This window comes from Vanrija albida (genome assembly GCF_041260175.1).
Source record: "Vanrija albida strain AlHP1 chromosome Unknown contig_7, whole genome shotgun sequence".
In the NCBI taxonomy this organism is placed as follows: domain Eukaryota; kingdom Fungi; phylum Basidiomycota; class Tremellomycetes; order Trichosporonales; family Trichosporonaceae; genus Vanrija; species Vanrija albida.
In genome coordinates, this window is record NW_027191426.1 from 863910 (window position 1) to 886108 (window position 22199).

Below are 22199 nucleotides of genomic sequence, written 5' to 3' on the forward strand. Positions count from 1 at the left end.
CAGCACCCAGCACCTGCACAACACGGTGACTCCCACACGCAACCCAATAATACATACATGCCCGTCAATAGAAGTGTCTCGCGGTGAGGAACGGGTATCACACTTGCCGCTAGCCCAGCACATTCATGTTCTTTTTGGCCTTCTTGGCCTTCTTGACCTCGGTCACCGAGCGGAAGTTGCGCCAGTTGCCCACGCGCTCCTCGCGGTTCTCTGAAGGGAGCAAGTCATGTAAGCAGCACGGCAGGAGCAGCAGGGAAGAAGAGCGTCAGCACTGTTTCTTACGCGATAATGTGGGAGGAATGGGGTTTTGGGGTAGAGGGGCACCGACGACACGGTGATGACCGAGCTTGTCCTGTGGAGCAGAATGGTAAGAGTACGTCCTCGTCCCGAAGGACAGACAGCGGTGGACATAGACAGGGGAATGAGGATTGCTACTCACCTTCCCACTTTGCCTGGTCCTCCTTCTTGCGCTTGCGGTTGGCAACCTCGGCTTCCTGGCGCGCGCGCTCCTCGCCTTCGTTGGCGTGAGCAAGCTTTGTTCTCCTAGATGCGGGATCAGCATACTGTGCGCTTGGCCGTAGTCCACTCACCTTCGCTTCGACAGCTCGTCCTCGACAAACAACTCCTTGGCCTGGGTGCGAATCTGGGCCTCAAACGGCGGCTTGAGGTTGACAAGGCGGATGTCGTCGTTGGTCACGCCAAGTGAGTAGCCGGTGCCGAGGACACTGCGGTTGTCAGCATTGGGTTCCACCCAGCCCAGGCTCCACTCACCTCTTTAGTACCAGAGTGCGAGCATAAGTCATGATGCCGTCAATCTCTTCACGCTTCGACTTGTCCAACAACTGGCCCTCAGCCTGCGAAGTCAGTTGGTGCCCCCATCTGTCGTTCCCAATGCCTTACCTTTTTAAGCAAATCAAACGCCTGGGATTGGAGTCAGCGCGTGTTCATACAGGCCTCGCAGGACGCACCTCGTCACCACGCTCATGCTTGAACTTGTCGGGGTGGATCAGCAACGACTTCTTACGGTACGTTTTCTTGACCACCGAGTCCTCCGCAAAGATTGGAAGGTCGAGGATATCGTACGGGCTGTGAGGTGTCAGCGATCATGGCAGGAAGAGGGTGGGAGATGCGACTCACTTGAGCTTGAACGCCCTGACGATACGTTCAACCTGGGTGTGTCAACATCTTGGCTCGCCATGTCAAGACGTACCTCTGCCTCTCGGGCTACATCGCCAGAGGTCTGCTTAAGCACACTATCGACAGTAGACATTGCTGCTGCTCTTGCCTTGTTGGGGGAGAAGGGGCAAAGGCGCAACAGGGAGAGTGCTTTGAGTGCAAGACGGTGTGTGTTGGGCGACAATGAACAAGATGGTTGCTGGTGGCGAAACGAAACGAAACAGGCAAATACCGAGCAACAACGAGTTCAACGGCAGCGGAATCAAATTAGACAATGGATTGGCCAGATTCATATTGCCACCCAACCCGTCGCCAACTCGTAACACTCATCCAACGACCCACTCTCCCGTGTCGTGTCACAACACTTCTCCTCGGACAGCCAGGAGTTCCAGACATGGTCGACCCAGCCTTCTTCCTCAAGAAGAAGACCAGGCCCGGTGCACCCCGCGCGCCCAAGCCTGCTGCGACCGCTGGACCTTCAGGCGCCCGTCGTCCACCACCACCCCGTCCAGCCGGCCCACGTCCTGGCGGTCCACCTGGCGGCCCATCCAAGACTGAGGCTGCTGTCAAGGCAGAGGTCAAGGATGAGAGCCAGTTGACCGCCATCCAGATTTACTCTGCCGAGCCCGGCTCTGGCTTGCGCTACAACTTTATGCGGCTCAACTCGAATCGAGACATTGACCCGTCCACGATTCCGGCTCCCATTCTCATGAACCGCAAACAGCCTGGTCCCAAGCAGCCTCCTCAGTTCGCTACGGATGAAGATGGCAAGATCATTGGGCGCTATGTGTACGACGACCAGGGCAAGCCCGTTCTCGACGAGGATGGCAAACCGGTCGTTGAGAAGAGGAACGAAATGGACATGTCGCTTGTCGGCACAGCCCCTGGCCAGTCCAACAAGCGCCGCGGCAAGCGCAACATCAAGGAGGTGTTCCATCAAGACGTCGAGGTTATCAAGCTCCGTCGTGAGGAGGCGCAACCTTGGGTCTTGGAGGCAAAGAACCCGTCGTCCGACAAGCCCGCCGTGCCCGAGCACTGGGTGGGACGTATGCGCGACGGCCTGACTTTGCCCACTGTCCTTCTCGTCAACGATGGCCAGAATGCCAGCTTTACTATGGTTCCACTCGGAAGGGAGTACCAGTTTGAGCCGGAGCGACCTTTCAAGATCATGGATGCGGACCAGGCCAACAAATACGTGAGTCTCCTCGGCTATCGCCCAGCTAACAGGCCAGTATGAGATGCAGACCAAGTACAAGGCCCACAACCGATGGGGTCTGCGACAGGAGGGCTCCAGTACGTCGGGTCCCTCAACTCCAGCTCCAGTCAAGGACGAGGACATGCGCCGGCTCGAGAATCGTGCTCAGCGTCTCGAGTGGAACATTATGAACAAGAAGGGCACCCTTCCTAGTGCTCCAGTCAAGCGCGAGCGCTTCGACGACGATTACGTCCGCGAGCGCCGCAACATTGGCCGTGGACTCGAAGGGACTGCCGATGAGGAGCTCGACTTTGATGTCAACGAGGAGTTCCAGGATGACGAGGACAGCAACACCTTCTACCACAACAAGGAGGAGGATGATGAGAAGAAGCTGCAGGAGGTGTGTGGTGTCCCACGCAGCGTCACAGGCAGTGCTGACACTGGGAATAGGAGCGGCAAAAGCAGGAGTACCGCTGGGCGAATGCCAATGTTGGTGACCGCCCTCAGATTGATGGAGACGACGACGCCGACGACGACTTGTTTGACGACAAGTTGACATCCGAGGGCAAGCGCCTGAGGAAGATGATGCGCAAGCGTGCCCATGGCGAGGAGGAGGACCTGTATGAGAGCACGGACGAATCGGTTAGTGACGGGCTTGACGAGCAGTGGCTTACTGTCAGGACGACGATAGCGACAGCGACGCCGAAAAGGACAAGGAGAAGGAGAAGGAGAAGGACAAGTCTGAGCGCCCTGGTTCCCGGTCGGGCTCTCGTCCTCCTGGCGAACGTGAGCGTTCGACCGGCTCGCCCAGCCGTCGTCTTCAGCCTCCTACGCCCGACCGTTCTGGTTCTGTCCCCTCTGGCTCAGGAGCTGCCTACCTTGCCAAGCGCGCAGCGTCTCGCGGCGTCAGCCCTCGCCGCAGCAGAGCCGGGTCTCCGCTCGCTCGTGGCTCGTCTCCAGACGGCGGCCGCAGCGGCAGCCCGTTACCGAACGGCCGTGCCAATTCCCCAGGCGTGTCATCATCGCTTGCCCGCGGCGGCTCGCCTGCTCCACCGCAGGCTGCTCGCGAGGGCACTCCCAGCGCGTCGGGGTTACCCCGACCCAAGTCCAAGTCTGCCAAGCGCAAGGCTACGTCCGAGTCGCCACTTCGCGATACGCCGACTGGCACGCCTGGCTCTTCTGCGCCGTCGAAGCGCAAGTCGTCAGAGGACGGTCCTTCGCCAGGCACACCTGGAGAACGTGCGGGAAGCTCGGAGCCCAAGAAGAAGAAGAACCGCGGCGGGTCGTCGACTCCAGTGCCCGAGATGGTGCCGTTCCCTGGTATGATTCTTGGTGAGGCGGTTCTCCAGTGGCTCCTGGCCCAGGAGGACCAGTCCAACATCCCAATGGGCAAGGCCATCTCGGCGTTTGCCAAGCAGATCCAGTCTTCTGGTGATAAGGCGAAGGACAACCAGCGGCTGTTCTTAAGGCATATCAAGCAATACACGGAGAACACGGGCTCCAAGACGCTTCGCATCAAGCCCGAGTTCCTCCCATGAACATGTACCACAAGTAGAGAGAATGTGCACGAGCTTGGCAGCAAAGGTGGAGCTGCGGACACATAGAACGAGGCGGTGGGGTCGTAGAAAAGGTCTGACAACACCCGACTGCAGCACAAACGCTATTATGCGATGAATGATACATCAATCTGCATGACCCGCAGCCCCTATCACATGACAACGAGCTTAAGCCGAGGTGGCGGCAGCCTTGGGCTTGGCCGAGGTGCCCTCACGGAAACCGTTCTTGAAGCGACGGTTGACCGACTTGAGGTGGGCGGCACGGCCAGTGCCGGTGGTCTTTCTGCGCTTGGCCTTCTGGCCCCACTCGAACGAGCGGAGCTTGGCGGCGGGGTAACCACACTGAGCACAGGCTGGGGGTAGGGGTTAGTGGGCTCGGGGGTGTGGTTTGGTCGACAGGAGTTGGTGCTGGGAGGTGGCGTGGTTGAAGGGGGACAGGGTCGAGCGCGAAAACCTGCGACCAAGGTCGAGGAGCAGGTCGCAGAGTTGTCGAGCTGCAAGCACCAGGCCTCAGCAGAGGCCAGGTTCTCCAGTGCTCTCGCGTTGCCCTCGCGCTCATCGTCGCTGTCGCCCCGCCGCACGACCATGTCCCACCACGTCCTCCAGCACCGACCCTCCCGTCGACTGGCTCCCGACTTACTGTGCTTCTGCTTGTGGAACGAGCGGTTGCCGCAGCGGCGGCAGAGGGTGTGCGACTTGGAGTGACGCTTACCGCTGTTGCGGGTGTGAGCTGTTGCCTCTCCATCTGGCCCGAGCCACTCACAAAGAGGGAGTACCCTGTTAACGACGAGAGCGACCAGGTCAGAGGACCTTCCGTCAGCTACTGCTCCTCATGTGTGCGCGCCGGCACCGTCGTCCATAATACTTGCCTTACCCCTGCGATGGTCAGCGCTGCTCGTGCGGGGTTATGGGCGGGACGTTACCACCTGCCGGCCGACCTGACGCGGCGCGCGCTCCCTGCTCCAACCATTGCTAGTTCTCATCGCTCGGGGGGCGGCGTCGCGTCGTGCTCGTCGTCGTCGCCGGTGGTGGTGTCGCCGCGTCGTCGCTGTACACACATTTTTGATGATTTTCTTGAGGTTGGAGGATGCTGGATGCGACAAGAGCAGAGTAAGGGCTGGCGGCGGGCAGCAGGCGGAGGGCTGCGAGCGAGAGCCAGAGGGCAGGCGAGCAGGCGTCGAAATCTCGACGGGAGCAAAAGAAGTTTCCAAGGTCGGGGATATGGCCGGGGTTATGGGCTGGCGCGAGCGTGGGAGAGTGGCGGGGGAGGCAGGGGGAATCAGGCGCCGCGTTTAGACGCAGCCCTGAGTTGCGTCCATATTTAGATTTGACCAATGACTGGCAACCGGCGCGCAATTGTGCACCTCTGTTCTCCCGACTTTTGCTGACCGCGCGCGACGGGCACGGGTGACTGACGGCAGAAGGGATGCCGCAAGGGGGTCAGCTCGGTGCAAGCGACGCGGCTGTCGGCACAGTGCAAGCGACGTCGCGCAGCTCGCAGACGGCAGGCGAGGGCCGGAGAAGCGGATAAGCACGAGGCGCCCTCCTCGTCAGCCGTCGCCGTCGATCGCGCCTCAGACTGACCGACGCACTGAATTAGCTACTGATGAGATCGACGCGCTGCAGCCGACACTACGCCGCTGTGTCACATTCTGCGGCACGCCCATCTCGCTGCGCGCTGCTAAAACGGGAGCGCGTGACGACAGTGGCAGTGCGCGACGTGAGGCGACGTGCTCGACTGGCGCCTCATACTCATTCCGGCCACCAGCCCGTCTATCGCCTCACGGCTGCGCGCCGGGCACGCCATGCCACGGCAGCATCGGTGCTAGCCAGCAGCTAGCCCCCCGAGCGTGCATAAAGGCGAGCGGTGGCCGCTTGCCCCCTTCTCATCCCTCTCTCCCAACCCCAACCCCAACACGACACAATGGGCAAGTCGCACCCCCCGCACCGCTGACCCCAGGCCTGCTCGACTTCTTCAACGAGAACCAGGTCAGCCAGACCCTCGCCGCGACCCCGCCAACCCCGAGCACCGCGGCCACCTGTCCCACGAGCTCATCGGCGGCGCGGCGGCGTTCGCCGCGGCCCGCGCGTACGAGCAGCGCCAGGCGCGCGACGGCGCGCCCCCCAACCACCAGCTCGCCAAGGAGCTCCTCGCGGCGTTTGCCGGCGCCGAGGTCGACAAGCTCGTCGAGACGCGCGGGCTCGACTTTGTCGACCGCGAGCAGGCCAAGCGTGAGGCCCAGCGCCAGGCTGAGGCGGCGCTTGCGCAGTCTGGCCAGTTTAACTAGGGTGTAGCAGCAGCAGTTATGAACGAGTGAAGTGTTACGGCTGCGCTCGAGCAGCTGCGGCAGTTCAGCTAGGCGGTGTAGTGTGGTAGCAACGAGATGAATGAGTGACGACAAGTTTGCTTTGCTGCAGTCGCTCCCATTACGATGCATATCTACGCCGCATATCCACGCCGCCGCCTACCACCTTACAATAACGGCTCGACGTTGAGCTCGAGCACCGACGCAGGGCGCGTCAGCTCAAACTTGCCCAGCACCGACGGGTGCAGGATGCCGAGCGAACCCAGCTTGATGTCGCGCGACGCACCAGGCAGCGCCGCCTTGAGCGCGCCCGCAACGCTGTCGAGCACGCCCTCGCCCTGCGCAGCCTCGGGCTTGGGGCGGTAGAAGACGTTGGCCGCACGGCCGGGCAGGTACGTCTCGTCCTTGGCCTCGGCGATGTAGTAGCCGTACGCCGCCTCGCTCTCTGCCCGCTCAATGAACGGCACGGCGAGGATCTGCATGATGCGGTCCAGCAGACCGTGCACGACCTCGAAGCCAGCCTTGCGGTCGACGTACACGGCGCCCAGGTTGCGCAGGTTTTCAGTCGCACGCTCCAGCTTGGGGTTCTGGATGGCAATGTCCGACACCTCGAACACCTTGAGAGGCAGGGGCAGGGCCTTGTTCTCGCGGACCGTCTTGAGCAGACCGGGGATGAGCGACGTTCGCACAACCTGGAACTCGATCGACTTGGGGTTGGCAAGCGAGATTGCGAGGTTGCCAGGGTCCTTGCGGTTGAGCCAGCCAAAGTTCTCGTCGTGCGAGCAGAGAATGTAGGGCAATGCCTCGGTCCAGCCAGCCTGGGCACACTCCTTGCGGAGAATGTCGCTGAGCTTGTTGATGGGGAGCGGCTTGCCGACCGTCGACGTCCGGGGCAGCGCAGTGGGGAGGTTGTTGTAGCCGTAGGCAATGGCCAGGTCCTCCATGATGTCACACTCGTGAAGAATGTCGGGGCGGGTGCAGGGAACGTCGACGTCGAGCAGGTCGGCGTCGGTGGGCGAGGGGCGGGCCGAGAGCGACATGAGGGTGAGCAGCTTGGACTGCTCCTCGCGCGAGAGGCTCAGGCCGGTCGCGGCGTTGATGTACGAGTACGAGGCAGTCGTCTTGCGGGGTGCGACGCTGGGGGTGATGATCGTCTTGCCGTCGGGGAGGTGGAGCTTGACGGGCTCGATCTCGAACGGCACCTTGCAGTACTCGGAGAACATGGTGGCGACCATCATGATGACAATGTCGAGCTTTGTCTGGTCCGTGGCCGTCGTGTCGATGAAGATGTTCTTGGTCTTTCCGGGGATGATTTTAGAGTCTACCATCAGCGTAACCCCACCAACCCCACCTACGCTGCGAGTTGATGATTGGAGGCATGGACAGCACGCGGTCGTGCTTGTCGTAGATGATGGGGTAGCCCGGCGCGTCGCGGATAATGTGCAGGAACTTGCTCAGATGCCTGTCCTGGTCGTAGACGTCCATGAGCTCGGCGGCCGTGTACTCGGTGTCCTTGTTGAGGGGGGCAAACTTGATCTGGTGGGGGTCCTTGCACTGGTATCTGGGCGAGTGAGCAATGTCTCCAAGCCCTCAAACTCACCGGAACGGGCCCTCGATCGTGTCGAGGTCGTGCGTGCCGATCGCGACCAGGCGGCGCTGGCGACACAGGTTCTGGTGGAGCTTGTCCTGGAGGTCGATGAACGACTCGTACTCGAGCTGGTTGAGGGGGCGGGCGAGGCGGAGGACGGCGGCCGCGAAGAGGGGGCGGAGCGGCGCGGTCGACGGCTCGACGTACGCCTCGAGCAGCTGCGCCGGCTGCGCGAGCGTGTACGTCGGCGGCGCCTGCTTCTCGAGGAAGACGCGCAGCGAGCGCGCCAGGCCCTCGATACATAGCAGGTCGTAGCGGTTGGCCGGGATCTCAATCTTGAGCTGAGGGGGAGCAGTCTCCTGCCCGGCCTTGCGCGCGGCCTCGACGTCCTCGGTCGTCTGCGTGGGTCAGTGGTGCACATAACGGACGAACTCACGTCCTCGTCCAGCTCGATGCCAAAGTCGAAGCAGAGCTCGTCAAACTCCTTGGTCGCTGGGGGTGAGCATGCCGTCAGGGGAAGTCGACGCACTGTACTCGCGCTCCAGGCGGCGGTAGAGGTCCGCCTTGTCGACGCTGATAGTCGGCTGTGCGGGTTAGCATGTATCGGGGGCTAGGCACCCACCATTGTGCTGTATCACGCTTTGTCTAGGTGGTGTAGTGTCTATGGAAACAGTGTTCAGCCCGGTCGAGGTCAAAGCCGCAGACATTTCAGTTGGACTCGAATCGTCCAAGGTGAGGTGCGCGGTGCGTGGTCCGTGTCACGTGGTTGTGGCACCGAGTCGTGATTCAGCACCACCCAACGACTCATCCTCGGACCCGCTATCCGCAACGCACGCCATGCATATGGTGTGAAAGAAAGAAATGGTTCGGTGCTAGTAGAAACATGCGCCGACGTTGGATTGCTACAAGAGTATGAGTGGGACGGCCTTAGAGCTCGTCGTGGACCGAGCGCTCCTCGTCCTCGGCGTCCTCCTCGGGCTCAGGAGCCGCCGCGTCGTCAACGGGCGTGCCCGCAACCTCCTCGGTGGGAGCAGTCTTCTTGCTGGCAGTCTCGGGCTCCTCAACAGGGACAACAAGCTGCTCCTCCTCCTTCTCGGTGACATCCTCCGGCTCGGCGGCAGGCGCGTCCTCAACCGGAGTGCCCTCGTCCGAAGCCGCAGCCTGCTCCGCTGCCTTCTTCGCAGCCAGCTTCTCCCGGCGGGCCTTGTCGCGGCGCTCGGCCTCATCCATCTTGGCCTGGAGCTTGGCGCGGCGCTCCTTCTCCTTCTCGGCGTCGGCAGCCGAGGGCTTGGCGGGCTCGCTCTCCTCAGCCTTGGCCTCAGACTCGGACTGGTTGGACTCGTCGGCCTTGGCAGCCTTCTTGCTCTCCTTGACCTTCTCCTGGGGGGGAGGGGCCTTGCCGTCGAGGACAGCCTCCAGCCATTCCAGGAGCGCGTTGAACTTCAAGGCACCTGCTGGGTCAGCCTCCAACCATCTGGCGACCCACCATTGTACTCGACGACCTTGGTCTTGGCCTTCTCTCCAGCCTCCCAGACGACGACACGGGCAGTGTCGCCAGAGTCGTTGGCGTCATACACATCAACGGCCGACAGCACGCTGTGCTTGGGGGTGTCACGGATGTAGCCGAGGAAAGCCTTGTCGTCGTCAGCCCAGGTGCGACACGCCACACCGCCTTTATCTCACCTTGCTCTGGAGGCGCGCACCGAGTACCTTCCACAGGAATGGGATCGACGGCGCCGAGGGGTGAATGAGGAGCGCGTGGGGCTGGGTCGGCTTCTGCAATCTATCAGCAAGAGGCCGTGGAATGCATGTGCCCGGCCAAAGTCACCTCTGCCAGGAACTTGTCCAGAACCTGATCGACGTCGTCGGCGCTCGCCCGGAGTTTGCGGACGCGATCCGGAATCAGAAGCTTTGCGTACTCGATCAGGTCACCCCGCTGACGTTGGCCGTTGTAGTCGCGCGGGGCACTCTTGCCGGCGCGGGGGAAGGCCTTGATGCTCGGGAAGCCCTGGATGCCGAGCTCGCCGCAGAGCCCCTTGTTCTGAGCCTGGTCGCAGTCGACGTAGTAGAAGGGGATGAGGGGAGAGAGCGATGCGGCCGCGGCGGTGTACTCGGGAGCCAGGCTCTTGCAGTGTCCACACCTGGCAGCCTGTCAGCGCGTCGCGTTTACGGGGACGTGCGCGGCAGCCTGCAACGTACCAAGGGGCAACGAAAGCCACGAGCTGATCGGATTAGCCATTAGCATCGCTTGAATGAGCGTGGCGCGGCGTTGCCTTGACCACACTTACCGACGCGTGCTCCTTTGCCATGACCTGCTTGTAGGTCTTTGCGTTGAGCTCGATAGCTGGCTCGCGGTACATGCCGGCTGCCGCCAGCAGCGGTGCGACTGCCAGTGCCACTAGAGTGGGGAGGTGCATTTTGGGTTGCCAGAGGGGACGATGATTGTGTTGGTGTTGATGAGCGCGTCGCGTCAGTCAGCAAGAGCAGTCAGTTGCCCCAACTCGCGTGGACCTTGAACGTGGAGGTGGATGATTGCCGGGATCGCATTGGGAGAGGTCCGTGCCTGGGTAGTTTACGTAAGAGGTAAGAGGAGCGATCGAGCCAGAAGGATCCGACGAGGATCAGGTCCCGCTTTGCTGGAATTGGAAAGGCAGGCGGGGGCTGTGGGTGGTGGCACGCGGGTGGATCGCATCCGTCAGCGTCGAGGATGAGTGGGCCAGTCGTCGTCGTGTGGTGCCGTCGGTGCGTCATGTACTGCTGACTGCATTGCATTGCGTCGCTTGAGAGTCCAAGTGGGCGACCCCACAAGGTGCCGATTTAGGCGCAGCTCGACTTGTAGATCGATCGGGCAACGGCGACGGCGACGACCCGCACGGCACGGCACAGCGCGGCAGCCACAGCCACAGCATGCATGCACCCTCGGCACGGCACGCACCAAGAGCATGGAAGCAGCAACGGCCTGTTCCCACTCGCCGCATCGCAACGGCGGCCGCAAGCGTGGTGCGGCGGCGCGGCGTGCGTAAACCTACCACTGCGCCAGTGCCCAGCCCCGCAGCCAGGCCGCAGCCGGCTCTGTGGCCCGCCCGACCCGAACATTCCCAAGAGCGAACCGAACTAGCATCGTCTACCGAATGCAGCTCTGACCCAATCATGCACCGTCTAACCCGATAGTAGTAGTAGATGCAGATGCACAGTCTGTCAGTGGCGGCAATGCGGGAGCGAGTGTGCGTGCTCGTTGCTCGTTTGGGGTGCGGTGGAGTGAGTGAGGCGTTTGTCTTGTCCTGGCTGGGTCAGTCACGCAAGGCTTCGTATGTTTGGGTGGACGCGCGCACGCAGCTCGCCTTTGCCTTCCCCGGCCGCCTGCCGTGAGGCGCCGCGGGCGCGGGCGGTGGCTCCACTGTACCCACCGACCCACCCTCCCAGTGACCCATCACGCACATACTACACCACTTGTGTTGATGCATGCATCGTCGTCGTAGTCGTCGTCAGTCGTCAGACATTCCGATTTGGTCCAACACCGAACAAGCCGACCGACTCGTACTCGCACTGTGTGGGCCCTGTAAATCTGCAAAGCAAAGCAAAGGGCAGTGCAACAAGGTGACCCACGACGTCGTCCAAAGTCTGCCCTGTAATCCCTCCCCTCGCTCGCCTCCTCGCCTCGCCTCTTTCCTTGACTACTCGCCCGTCCGCGCGATTGTAATTGACCGCCCCGACGGCCGCCTTATCACCCTTTAGTAAATCGCTCTCGCTCGGCCGCGCCGCTTAAGACCGTAAGGGGTTCTCTGCCTCGCCCCGCCCAGCCGAGCCCGCCAGTCAGTCAGCCAGCCAGGCAGCCCGCCAGCCAAGCGACCACCACTATACTGTACCACTGTCCCTATCATCACTCACCGCCCGCCGTCGCCCGCCCCCGCCCACCCCTGCCCCTGCCCCGCCCGCACCGGCCACCCACCGGCGTCACCCACCGACCGACCCATCCACCCACCCACCCACCTGTCCCCCCTAGAACCGTCTGCCTCCTTCGACTCGTAGTCGTCTGCTTGGTGACTTGAGTCAGCACCCACCACCACCACACCACACCACATCTACTTATCTCGCCTTCCTTCATCAACTCTTCACAACTCTACTCTTCACCACCCACCTACATCAACTCTTCTCGTCACCACCACCACACACACACACCCAACACATCCACACACAATGTAAGTCGCAAGACACACTCCCTCCCCTCCACACTGGTGGCAAACACACTCCCAACCAACCGACCCAACGGGACCGCCGATTGCATCCCCACCACCACCCCTCGTGTGACCAACCCACCAAATCACCCCCATGCTTGCCAACGCATGGTGGCGACAGAGCCCTCGCTAGCGAGCAGGACGCTGTCGTCAGCGTGCTCGCTACTCCTTCCCCCCTGCATGCGCCTACACCAATGAGAAACCTGTGCTGACGCCGCTCCCCTCCCCCGTCGCCTCCCCGCTCGAAACACCTCGCATACACATCCCCATCACTTCCGCACCCCGCCCACGCACTTGCTACTGCCCTTTCGCCCCGTCTGCCCAAACACCATTGTGGTCCCCGCGTTCACAGGCCTGCCAAGAAGCGTTGCCAGTTCCGTGTCATCTACAACATCCCGGTGTCACCCACCGCGGACGCTGCTCCCGCCGCCGACGGAGCAGAGGCCAAGCCGGCCATGACGGCCAACCCCACGCAGTGCCCATCGGCCGCGCTCAAGATTGCCGGCGACTGCCCCCACTGCAGCAAGGTCTACTGCAGCGCCCACCGCACCCCCGAGACACATAACTGGTGAGTTGCGATAGGCTTTCGGCCGCCGGGCGCACAAAGATTTGATGAGCTGACGATGCGTTCAGCTCCGGCATGCAGGCCTGCCGCGATGCCGCGTTCCAGGCGAACAAGGAACGTCTCGAGCGGGAGCGTACCGTTGCCAGCAAGATTGCCAGCAGCTGAGCTGAGCGTACGTAGTCGCTCGTCGCAAGAGGCTGTTCACAGGGACAATTAGAGGGCCCGTCAAGGCCTATACCCTCCCACATCATTCCACCTCACCGACCACGACACTGTGTAGTTCGTTGTAACCCGTATACCATTCCTTTAATGTAGAATGAAAGTGTTTGTACGATGAGGACGACGAGGACGACGACGGACCCGAGAGGCTCGGTGGGGCATCGGGCCGACATGCGTGGATAGGACGGCATGGTTGTTGTGGGGGAGTGGGGCCATTAGGCGGTGGGAGGCGGTGAGCTGCTGACGTAAGGGAGAGAGCAGAGGCCTGTGCTCGAGCTCGATACGGATTCGGCCGTGGTAGGATGTGCATCGACTGCGTCGGGTCGCGGTCGCAATGGGGGAAGTCTTTGGCTGCACCGCGTCGCTGTGGCGAGATCCGACTGCGTGCAGCCGGCGGACGGCTGCGCGATCCTGCAGCTCATGGTGCCACGGCGGCACCGTGCGGCTTGCCTTCCGCCACGTCAACTGCCGCGTGGCGCGACACGGCGCCTACGAGCCAAATGCGGTCCGCTGTCCCAGCTAGTGGATGCAAGGCTGGGTGCATCCTGTTCTCCCACCTTGCGACGCGTTGCACTGGGCCGCGCCTTGTCGGCGACGGGGGCGAGGGGATGGCTGTGGCGCGAGCTGCCGCCACAAGCCCCCCACCGGGCCGCTCTCGCTCCGTTGGGGAGGGGGTCGTCTACCCCTCGTGTTCCACCCTTCCTGTCTCTGTACGGCACGGGGTCGCAGACATTGATAGAGGTCGACTGGAGGACGGTGATGGTGAAGGCCACGGCGCAGTGGCCGCCACATGGGTCACTAGTTACGTAACTGGGCATCCTTGCTCCTCCCAAGCCAGTCTCCATCTGCGGTACATGCACAGTGTACGGCTGCTGATACCTGGGAGAAGTGCACGACGGTGGTAGGTCGATGGGTCACCTCTGCCATCGTTGCTCAGAGCTCGATGAGGATGAACCAGGGGCAGGGGGGCACACGGTGCCGCCGAGGGTCTCGCTGTGGGCTAGGCTAGGCATGCATGGCCAAGCCTTTTCTCCCGACTCTGGCCCGCATTGTCCTTGCAGTTTGCATGCATGGTCCCCGTAGTCAGAAGGTCAGAAGATCAAAGCTGCGGTGGCCTGAGTGCAGAGTGGTCCAATGTGGTGGCCACCGGCCGGCCCGGAAAATGACGTCGTCGGCGGGCGGCAAACGACTTGACCGCGTCTTCCCCACCCTGCGCCGCACTGCACTGCTTGGCTCGCGGTGACGCCAGTGGTCCCACCACACACCCCGCCGGCCTCGGTCTCCATCTCCACTCGATCTGTCGCATCCCATCAGCGTCAGTCAATCAGCACCCCATCTCTACTCTCTACTCTACTCGACGACACCGGCGACACTGGACACGGTCGACAGCGCTTTGCGGCAGCACCATCTCCCACATACCCGCCGGCCAGCACTGCAATCCCATCCCACGGCCAGCCCGTCAGTCTCAAACTTCCGGCCTTTGTATTTCAAGTTTCGAATCAGACATCACCATCGATTCAACATCATCCTCGACACGGCCTGCAATGGCGACTCCCAACGCAGCGTACGACGCGCGCCAACCACGGCATCGTCCAGAGCGAGCTCTGCCCCCTCCCCCAAAAGAGGAGGCAGATGTGCGCTTGATCGACGCGTTCGATAAAGCACAAGAGTACACTTCCCCGCCCTCCCCGCCCAGAGCCCCTGCCGCGGCGGCCCTCCCGCCACCGCCTGCCGACGACGAGGCCGAGCAACTCGACGACGACAGCAACGGTGTCGAGGGCACGGGCGAGCATGGTAGCAAGGACGCGTCGGCTGCGCCCAAGCGGAAACGGCCCCCGGTCCCAAAGACAACGGCTGCGCATCTCAACCCATTCCACACGACCCTCCCAAGCGCTGACCTCACCCCGCCAACAATCCTCACGCCCCTCCGCGCCCACTACCTCAAGAAGACGCTCGTCAATCAGCAGATTGCCCACGAGCTCAACTTGATCACCGACCCGACTCTGGGCGCCAACGCCCTCGGCCTGCTGGGATCGCCGTTCGTCATTCCCGAGGCGGCCAAGGAGGATGTGGTGGCACGTGTGGGCCTGGCAGGCGGCACTGGGCTTCAAGGTGGAATCGACCTGCCATTCCTGCGGTACATGTTTCACCAGTTCTTGCTCCCCTTCCCGTTCCTCGCCACCGCGCCTCCGACATTCTGGTCACAAAAGGTCCAGCCCTTCCTGTCGAGCTTTCTCGCCACGACTGGTGTCGCGGCACACAGCACGCTCACCCAGGCGGACCAGGAGGTCGCCGAGAGCCTCATGACCAAGGACGAGAAGAAGGAGGCAGAGGACAGGCGCAAGCTGTGGAACAAGGTCGAGAAGCACCTCGGCCTCATGATTGGCGTCGGCGTCAAGCTCGCCTCGGGCGAGGAGGTCGTGCGTATCGGCCAGAGCGAGCTTCGGCGCATCGAAGAGGCACAAGCTACACGACGGCGCAAGTGGGCCGATAAGCACGCGCACCAGGAGACATTCACGTTCGACGTCAATGTTGTTGGCGTCCGCGTCGTCTCTGAGAAGGGCAGAGTGCGCAGCAAGACCCACGAGGTGAGTACAAGCAGCCTTGATACATCTGACACCCCCTAGGAGTTTATCATCCGCACGCAGAGGACAGGTTACAACGACGTATTCGTGTCCCGCCGATATGGCGACTTCCGTCGCCTCGCAGAGGAGCTCCGCGTCCTCTTCCCCGACGCGCTTCTGCCCAATCCGCCACCCAAGGACAAGTCGTCCGCGGCTCCTCCGCCACCCCAGGCTGTGCCAGCTGGGTATTCCGCCTACAACCCTCTGCGTATGATCTACGGGAGCAGCCCCGCGCCGTCGGGCACCAGCACACCTAGCAGAGCAGACGCCGACAAGACGCAAGCCCTGCCAGATGCCCCGATCCCTCCAGCCCCACTGTCAAGAGAGAAGAATCGTCTCACCCTTCGCGCCTACATCCAATCTATCCTCTCAATTCCTGAAATCGCCAACGCGCCCATCATGCGATCGTTCCTCCTGTCCAGCCCAACACCGCTGACACCGCCGGAGGCGGCCGACATTCAACGGCGTCTCGAGGCGGACGCTGTGCGCGAGGAGGGTCGTAGGCGCTTCCGCGAAGAAGCAGAGCGCCGCGTCGAAGCACTGCGCGAGGGCCTTGCGCAGTTCAAGGGAGATGTCCTCACCAAGGAGGGAGGCTTGAAGAGTGTGTTCGAGGTCGTCAGACGCGTCGAGCTCGTGGAGGATCTCCCCCCAGCAGAGAAGAGCGTGCTCGAGTGGGGCCGAATCTCGTAAGTCGCCAACTGTGTACCGACCTGACGCCAGTCTCGCGGCAACCATCTTCCAGATCTACGTGGCGTCGGACACGGCGTCAGAGTCATTGACCTCCCTCAAACGCCTCCATGGCATCATGCCATACTTTGTCCTCAAGGGTATTCTCAGGATCTCCAACCCAATGGCCATGATCCGTGGTGTGCTCGACCTCTTCCTGGCACGGCCGTTCGGCGGTCAGAGCCTGCTTCAAAGGTATGTCCTCTCACTCTGCAACTGCTGACGCCGCCCCAGGATGTTCTCACAGTCCTTGACAGAGGATGTGCGGTATCTCGCAGAGGACATCCAAGCAGTTGCCGACAAGATTGACGATCCCGTTCTGGTTGAGAAGATCGAGCAGTATGTTTCGGCGCCATTCGATATCCAGGAGATCTATCGCCGGGACGCGGTCTCGGAGAACACCGACCTCTTAACTGTGATCCTGCGATCAGCGGAGACGCCTATTCTGTCGAGACCGCAGATCCAACGCGTTGCCCGAGCCTCGCGCGCGTACAAGGAGTACAAGTCGTGGCAGACGGATCTTAGCGACTCGGACGACGATGAGGGCCCAGACAACGACGACGCTTGGCTCTTTGAGGATCTGAACATTCTCATGAAGCTGATGATGAGAAAGAAGGAGAAGGAGGCGCTCGTTGCTCTGATCTTCGAGGTGGGTCGCGGGCGAAGAAGTAGTGCTAACGCGCGCAGGGCGTCACCGCCGAGCTGCTCAAGGACATCATCACCATCTTCTACTCCCCCCTCGCCACCGTCTACAAGGCAGCGAGCATTGCGGATTCGTTGGGCGACCTGCAGGCGTTCATTAACGACATGATCAAGACTGTGGACCAGGTCGAGGAGCGTGAGTGTCGCACCAAAGGCTAGGAGCTGACTCTGTAGTATCTCAGGAAGACCCTGCGCGTACTGTCCAGACCTTCATCGACTTGGTGCAGCGCCACGAGCAGTCGTTCTACTCGTTTGTCCACAACGTCCACTCCAAGGGTCAAGGCCTGTTCGACGCGCTGATGAGCTGGATCGAGCTGTTCCTGTCGTACGCTCAGAAGGGCCTCCCACACCAGCTGGATCTCGAGATTCTCCTGCCCCACAGTGGCCCCGAGCGCGTGGCCATCCTGAAGGAGGTGGACGAGGTCGCCCAGTACCACTACAAGCTCAAGGTGGCACACGAGGAGAAGATTCGCCGTCGGTTCCAAGCCGGCAACACTGCCGACCAGCAGTCACTCGAGGAGGCCGCTTTCGTCAACTCGGTGTTGCAGAGTCTCAGCCTTACCGAGACGACTGTGGGATCGGCAGGGGAGATTGCCATGGAGGAGGAAGAGGAGAACTGGGACGAGGAGGACGACGACACGATTGACGACTCGGCAAGCGAAGCGGGCTCTATTCAGTCGGCGTCTGTCATCAAGCGTCCGCCGCGTGGACCGTCCTCTCTTGGTGCTGTCGATGACAGTCTTAGCCAGAAGCTCGGGCGCGTTACGTTGTCGCCCCCAGGCGACCCCAACAGCCGAAGAGGTTCGGGAGCATCGGGCTCGACACTGGCACCTCCAGACGACCAGAGCGTCGGCAAGAGGCGAAGCTCAAGCTCTCTTCGCACATCGCTCGACCTGATCCGCGGCTCTGGCAAGGCTCGCACGGGAAGCGGCAGCAGTGACACGCCACCACCGCCACCACCAAAGGACCCCAAGCATCTGCCTCGGCCACAGCAGGTCAAGGTCAAGCGCCACCGCAAGCCCAAGAGACTGAACGCGATCCTGCCGCCTCCAGAGACGCCGAACATTGCTGCGCTGCGGCCCCTCTTTGTTGAAGTGGTGAGTGGGGTGTGAGGTGTCAAAGGGCCATTTGCTAACGCCGCGTCAGGTCGAGCCCCTGCTCGTTGTCAAGCCGCTGAGCCAGTAGAGTTATACTATGCCATATGTCTAATACACCATGCTAGTCACGCCTGCGTGCTGGTCCAAAGCGGGTCTGGGGCCTGTCAGCGGGGGGCAGCAGGGACAACTCACCAGAGACACCTCGCGGACGGTATACCTGCTCATGAGCGACTTGATGTCGAGCTTGCGGGGGTCGAGGCCGCCTGATGGCAAGCGCATGCTGGCGGGGAACGACTCGATGGACGGGATGGTGATGTAGGTGATGATGACAGTCTGGGGTCAGCTGGGCTTCCTTCCACACACACCTTCATAACGAGCGAGTTTACGCGCATGATCGTGTTCATCCACTTCCAGCTCATGCGCTCGGCGTACCAGTCTGTGGCGCCGTACGGGCTTGCCTGCTGGTCCGCGGCGTCGGTATACACCGGGATCATGAGGAGCGAGAAGGCCGAATGGGAGAAGACTGGTCCGCGGCGGTACAGGAGCCAGTCTACGCAGAACTTGATGCCCGAGCGGACGACCCACCCGAGGGCGCGGTAGTGGTGGTAAGCTGCGTAGGATACGAGCAGCGGGTCGTCTGGGAACAGGGCTGCCGGGGGTGCGAGGTCTTGCGCAGGCTCCGGCGGCGAGAGGAGGGCGGGGAGCACTGCCGTAGGGGGGAGGTACGTCCCGGTCCTGGGGTCGAGGATCTTGAGCACGCCCAGCGCCGAGGAGAGGAACCACGCCTCCTCGAGGCTGAGCTGGAGGTGTTCTGCGTGCTCGACGGCGAGCGCGGCCTCGTCGTCTGACGGTTCCGAGTCGGACGACTCAGCCGGCGGGGGCGGGGGTGGGGGTGGGCGAGGCGCCGCGCCCGGGGCAGGCGGGGGACGCCGCTTGAACCCCCGCTTGCCGCGGTTGCGGTTTGCGTCTGGCCGCGCCGGGCGCACGAGGAAGGTCTGGGCGTTGAGCGCGGCGCCCGGGGGGAGCGCGGCGGAGTAGTCTGTCGCGAGGGAGAGGGTCGACGGGGTGGGCGAGGGGGGCGAGGTGGCGGCGGCGGCACTGCCCTCGGCGTCGCCGTCCTCCTTGGCCTCAGCATCCACCGCAGCCTCCCCCGGCAGCTGCCCCGTCGTGAGCACCGCCTCGGCCTTGCGCGCCGCCTCGAGCATGGCCGCCGCGCGGTCAATCTTGAACTGCTTGCGCTCGAGGCGGCGCTTCTCGCGCACCTGCTCGGCCGCGAGCGTGCCGCCGCCGCGCAGGATGTCGAGGCGGCGCTGGCGCCAGCTCGGCTCTGAGCGCGAGAGGGAGCCCTTGCCAAAGAAGCCGCGGTTGAAGAGGGTCGTCATGGCGCGCGGGTCGGTCACCCAGACGCTCGCGCTGGCGGGGTCGAGCACCCCGACGCAGGTGGGCACCTCGATCGCGCGGGCCGCGCTGTGCGAGCTGCTGAAGGAGGAGAGGAGCGAGGGCGACGGCGCTGTGCCCCCCGCCGCGGCCTTGGATGCCGGGTGCAGCGGCGAGCTTGGGAGCAGGATCGGCAGCGGCGTCCCGTACTTTCTCAGGTTGGACGCGTGCTTGCTCCGCCCGCCTTTGGACTGGAACCCTCCTGGCGGGGGCGGCGCTGGCACGGCGGTCGGGATCGGGCCGCTCATGGTGGGGTGGGTTGTGAAGTGATGGACCAAGTCGAGTTGGACTTTCAACTTTGGGCGGCGAATCGTTGCCCAAAATATTGGTGGAGCCCCAGCCAGTGCTGCAACGAGCCCCCCGCCATGTGTCTGCTGCACCTCCCAACTCCATCCACACCGCTCCCATCGCCCTCCCCTTCCCCCGCACCTATGCATAGAATACGCAGTACTACACGCACCCACCCACACTACCTACGCCGCTTCGACGTCGCCAGCGTCCTCATCATCCGCCGCGCCTCGCGGTTTCTCTCCACCTCGCGCCGCTCCATCTCTTCCGTCGTGAGCTCGACCAGCACCGGGCTAAACTCGTCCCGCTCCCACCAGTCGCGCCACACCCCAACCAGGCCCTTGGGCCCGTGGCGGTGCGTCGTGCGCGGGATGCCGCTCGGCCCAGACTTCTCCCACTTGGCCTGCTCCTGCGGATGCGTGCGCGCAAACAGGTCGAGCTCGAGCGCGTCGCGCTTGTGCTTGATGAGCTCCTCGTGGATGGCGTGCGCGATAAGCGGCACAGCCTCGCCCGTCATGCCCAGCTCGGCACAGTAGTGACGCGCAAACTCTGCGGGCGGCAGCGTGGATGACAGGTCCCACTCGATGCGGTCACGCAGGACGTGCGTGTTGATCTGCACGTCGAGCTGGGACGTTAGCCCCTCTCCCACACCACCCCACTCACGTTGATCACAATGCGGCAGTCAGGCTCGGCATACGACGCCTCGCCGTTCTCATCCACTTCCATGCCGTTGTCGCCCTCGTCGTCAGACCACACAACCTCCTCGGGCGTAGCGTCTTCTGTCCCAAGGTCGATGATGACAGTGCCCTGCGCCTCTTCCAACTGGGCATTGATGAGCTCGGCGAGCGTCTCGGCGTGATGAACGGGGATACCAAGATCCTCGCAGAACACGGTGGCGAACTCGAGAGGCTTGTAGAACGGCTCGTTTGCGTTCCACAAGAACCGGTCCTTGATCTTGATGCCCGTCGCATCGCCAGTTGGCGACGGCACATCGTAGTCGACCGTGATGGGTACCAGCCTCTCGGGTCGCTCGGCCTCCAAGGCGAGCAGCTCCTCGGGTCTGGGTAATGTCAGCGTCCGTATCCCTCCTCGCAAACCTACACAATCTTGTGCTTGGTCACCCGTGCAATCTCCGACTTTACGCGCTCGGCGGGCACGCGATCTCCGAGCCATGTCCATCCGCGCTCCAGCTCCGAGTGCTTCTTCTTGATACGTCCGATGCGCATGCTCGCCAAGTGGTCTGCGCTCAGCCCCGTGTCGCGACGGCGCCGCCGTTCTCCATAGTTGTCGTCCTCTGGATCGCTGGCGGCCTCGCCAATCTCCTCCTCGCTGCTCTCCTCCTCCTCCTCCGACTCCTCCTTCTCGGCGTAGTTTACGCGCCCTGCGCGGCGGCCAGACATTGTCGTCGTCGTGTTCTTGCGCGACAGGTGCGGCGCTGGGCTCTCGATCCGTGGTGTGGATTGCCCCGAGCTGCGCGCGCCAGCCAGCTCGCGGTCGAGCTCGGCAAGAAAGTACTCGCGCTCCTTGGGCCCGCCCGTGACCGTCTCGGGCTGCACGAGGGTCGTGACGCCGGTGCGCATACGCGACGGGTACGTCGTGAAGAAACCCTGGGTCACCGGCGTGGTCTGGAGCGTGTGGTCAAAGGTCCTCTGGCCTGGCGGGGCGAGGAAGAAGCCTAGCGGGCCGGGCGGATACGTCTCGGGGTAGTAGACGGCCTGGGCGCGCTGCTGGACCGGGGCAGGCTGCTGCTGCTGCTGGACGGGGCGCTGCTGCTGCTGCTGCATCAAGACCTGCTGGGGCTGCTGGTAGCCGGCGGGGGGCATGCCGGGCTGGCGTGTTGGCGTCGCATACTGGGGGTAGGCCGCGCCTGGGGCTACTGGTCGGTAGTAGGCCGCCATGTCGAGGGAAAAAGTGCAAAGCAAGTGCAAGCAGGAAGAAGGACAATGTGTGAATCGAGCGAGTATGGGTGGTTAGCAAAAGGTCGCTGGTGTTATTGTGCGTGCGCGCCGGCGCCAGTGGGAACGAGGAATGGCGGATGCGGACGCGGATGCACAAGGTTGACAGGCCAAGTCGGCCTGTGGCGTCTGTCCATCCGCGTCGGCGCGTGCATCCGCCCGCCGGCGCAGCAGCACCGGCACGTCCGAGGCCGCGACGCGTGCACGACGTTGCGACCTCGCGCCGAAGCACGACCGACTCACCCTTGTGCCCCAAAGGGAGGGCATTGCCGCGCGGCGTCGAGCTCGAGGTCGGGGTGCGCGTCCGCGTGCCGTACGACATTGTGGCGGGCTGGGCTGGCGGGTGGCGTGGGCGTTTACTCTGGCGGCGGCCGTGCTCTGTCCTGCTGCTGGCTGCTGCCTGTGCGTGGATGCGTGATGCGCGATGCGTGGTGCTGTCGCTGTTGTCGCTCGCGTCTCGCTCGCCGCGCTGTTGATGCTTACGGCGGGCGTGCAGCGACATTGGTGCGTGTTGACTTGCACGTGTATAA

General features: G+C 62.8%; 10 protein-coding genes across 10 annotated transcripts; 4 read left to right on the plus strand and 6 right to left on the minus strand.

Moving 5' to 3' along the window:
• Window positions 1-109: 109 nt before the first annotated feature.
• On the minus strand, window positions 110-1270 carry spf31 (DnaJ subfamily C member 8; the record flags this gene model as incomplete). Its single annotated transcript, XM_069357168.1, has 8 exons — window positions 110-210; window positions 440-543; window positions 591-725; window positions 772-854; window positions 901-921; window positions 969-1086; window positions 1138-1169; window positions 1211-1270. 8 exons carry the CDS (start codon window positions 1268-1270, stop codon window positions 110-112), a joined length of 654 nt encoding a protein of 217 aa, XP_069205105.1.
• Window positions 1271-1570: 300 nt separating this feature from the next.
• Window positions 1571-3909, plus strand: TFG1 (transcription factor IIF subunit tfg1; the record flags this gene model as incomplete). Its single annotated transcript, XM_069357169.1, has 4 exons — window positions 1571-2371; window positions 2409-2771; window positions 2822-3013; window positions 3052-3909. 4 exons carry the CDS (start codon window positions 1571-1573, stop codon window positions 3907-3909), a joined length of 2214 nt encoding a protein of 737 aa, XP_069205106.1.
• A 186-nt stretch (window positions 3910-4095) lies between these two features.
• Window positions 4096-4897, minus strand: RPL37B (60S ribosomal protein eL37; the record flags this gene model as incomplete). The annotated part of the gene is made up of 4 exons (XM_069357170.1): window positions 4096-4280; window positions 4568-4641; window positions 4691-4704; window positions 4895-4897. The coding sequence occupies 4 exons, from the start codon at window positions 4895-4897 to the stop codon at window positions 4096-4098; spliced, it is 276 nt and encodes a 91-aa protein (XP_069205107.1).
• An 835-nt stretch (window positions 4898-5732) lies between these two features.
• Q8F55_008789 (uncharacterized protein) lies at window positions 5733-6215 on the plus strand (the record flags this gene model as incomplete). Its single annotated transcript, XM_069357171.1, has 2 exons — window positions 5733-5749; window positions 5861-6215. 2 exons carry the CDS (start codon window positions 5733-5735, stop codon window positions 6213-6215), a joined length of 372 nt encoding a protein of 123 aa, XP_069205108.1.
• Window positions 6216-6400: 185 nt separating this feature from the next.
• FRS1 (phenylalanine--tRNA ligase subunit beta) lies at window positions 6401-8446 on the minus strand (the record flags this gene model as incomplete). Its single annotated transcript, XM_069357172.1, has 6 exons — window positions 6401-7554; window positions 7589-7794; window positions 7834-8219; window positions 8258-8313; window positions 8351-8405; window positions 8444-8446. The coding sequence occupies 6 exons, from the start codon at window positions 8444-8446 to the stop codon at window positions 6401-6403; spliced, it is 1860 nt and encodes a 619-aa protein (XP_069205109.1).
• A 302-nt stretch (window positions 8447-8748) lies between these two features.
• Window positions 8749-10238, minus strand: Q8F55_008791 (uncharacterized protein; the record flags this gene model as incomplete). The annotated part of the gene is made up of 6 exons (XM_069357173.1): window positions 8749-9272; window positions 9308-9455; window positions 9505-9597; window positions 9650-9962; window positions 10021-10043; window positions 10110-10238. The coding sequence occupies 6 exons, from the start codon at window positions 10236-10238 to the stop codon at window positions 8749-8751; spliced, it is 1230 nt and encodes a 409-aa protein (XP_069205110.1).
• Window positions 10239-12150: 1912 nt separating this feature from the next.
• Window positions 12151-12786, plus strand: Q8F55_008792 (uncharacterized protein; the record flags this gene model as incomplete). Its single annotated transcript, XM_069357174.1, has 3 exons — window positions 12151-12167; window positions 12409-12624; window positions 12690-12786. The coding sequence occupies 3 exons, from the start codon at window positions 12151-12153 to the stop codon at window positions 12784-12786; spliced, it is 330 nt and encodes a 109-aa protein (XP_069205111.1).
• Window positions 12787-14384: 1598 nt separating this feature from the next.
• Window positions 14385-18077, plus strand: Q8F55_008793 (uncharacterized protein; the record flags this gene model as incomplete). The annotated part of the gene is made up of 7 exons (XM_069357175.1): window positions 14385-15428; window positions 15468-16150; window positions 16185-16385; window positions 16425-16839; window positions 16878-17028; window positions 17067-17989; window positions 18039-18077. The coding sequence occupies 7 exons, from the start codon at window positions 14385-14387 to the stop codon at window positions 18075-18077; spliced, it is 3456 nt and encodes a 1151-aa protein (XP_069205112.1).
• A 33-nt stretch (window positions 18078-18110) lies between these two features.
• On the minus strand, window positions 18111-19674 carry SEN2 (tRNA splicing endonuclease subunit sen2; the record flags this gene model as incomplete). The annotated part of the gene is made up of 3 exons (XM_069357176.1): window positions 18111-18143; window positions 18182-18322; window positions 18355-19674. 3 exons carry the CDS (start codon window positions 19672-19674, stop codon window positions 18111-18113), a joined length of 1494 nt encoding a protein of 497 aa, XP_069205113.1.
• A 221-nt stretch (window positions 19675-19895) lies between these two features.
• On the minus strand, window positions 19896-21991 carry SFH1 (Chromatin structure remodeling complex protein sfh1; the record flags this gene model as incomplete). The annotated part of the gene is made up of 4 exons (XM_069357177.1): window positions 19896-20339; window positions 20378-20774; window positions 20816-21587; window positions 21913-21991. 4 exons carry the CDS (start codon window positions 21989-21991, stop codon window positions 19896-19898), a joined length of 1692 nt encoding a protein of 563 aa, XP_069205114.1.
• Window positions 21992-22199: the final 208 nt, after the last annotated feature.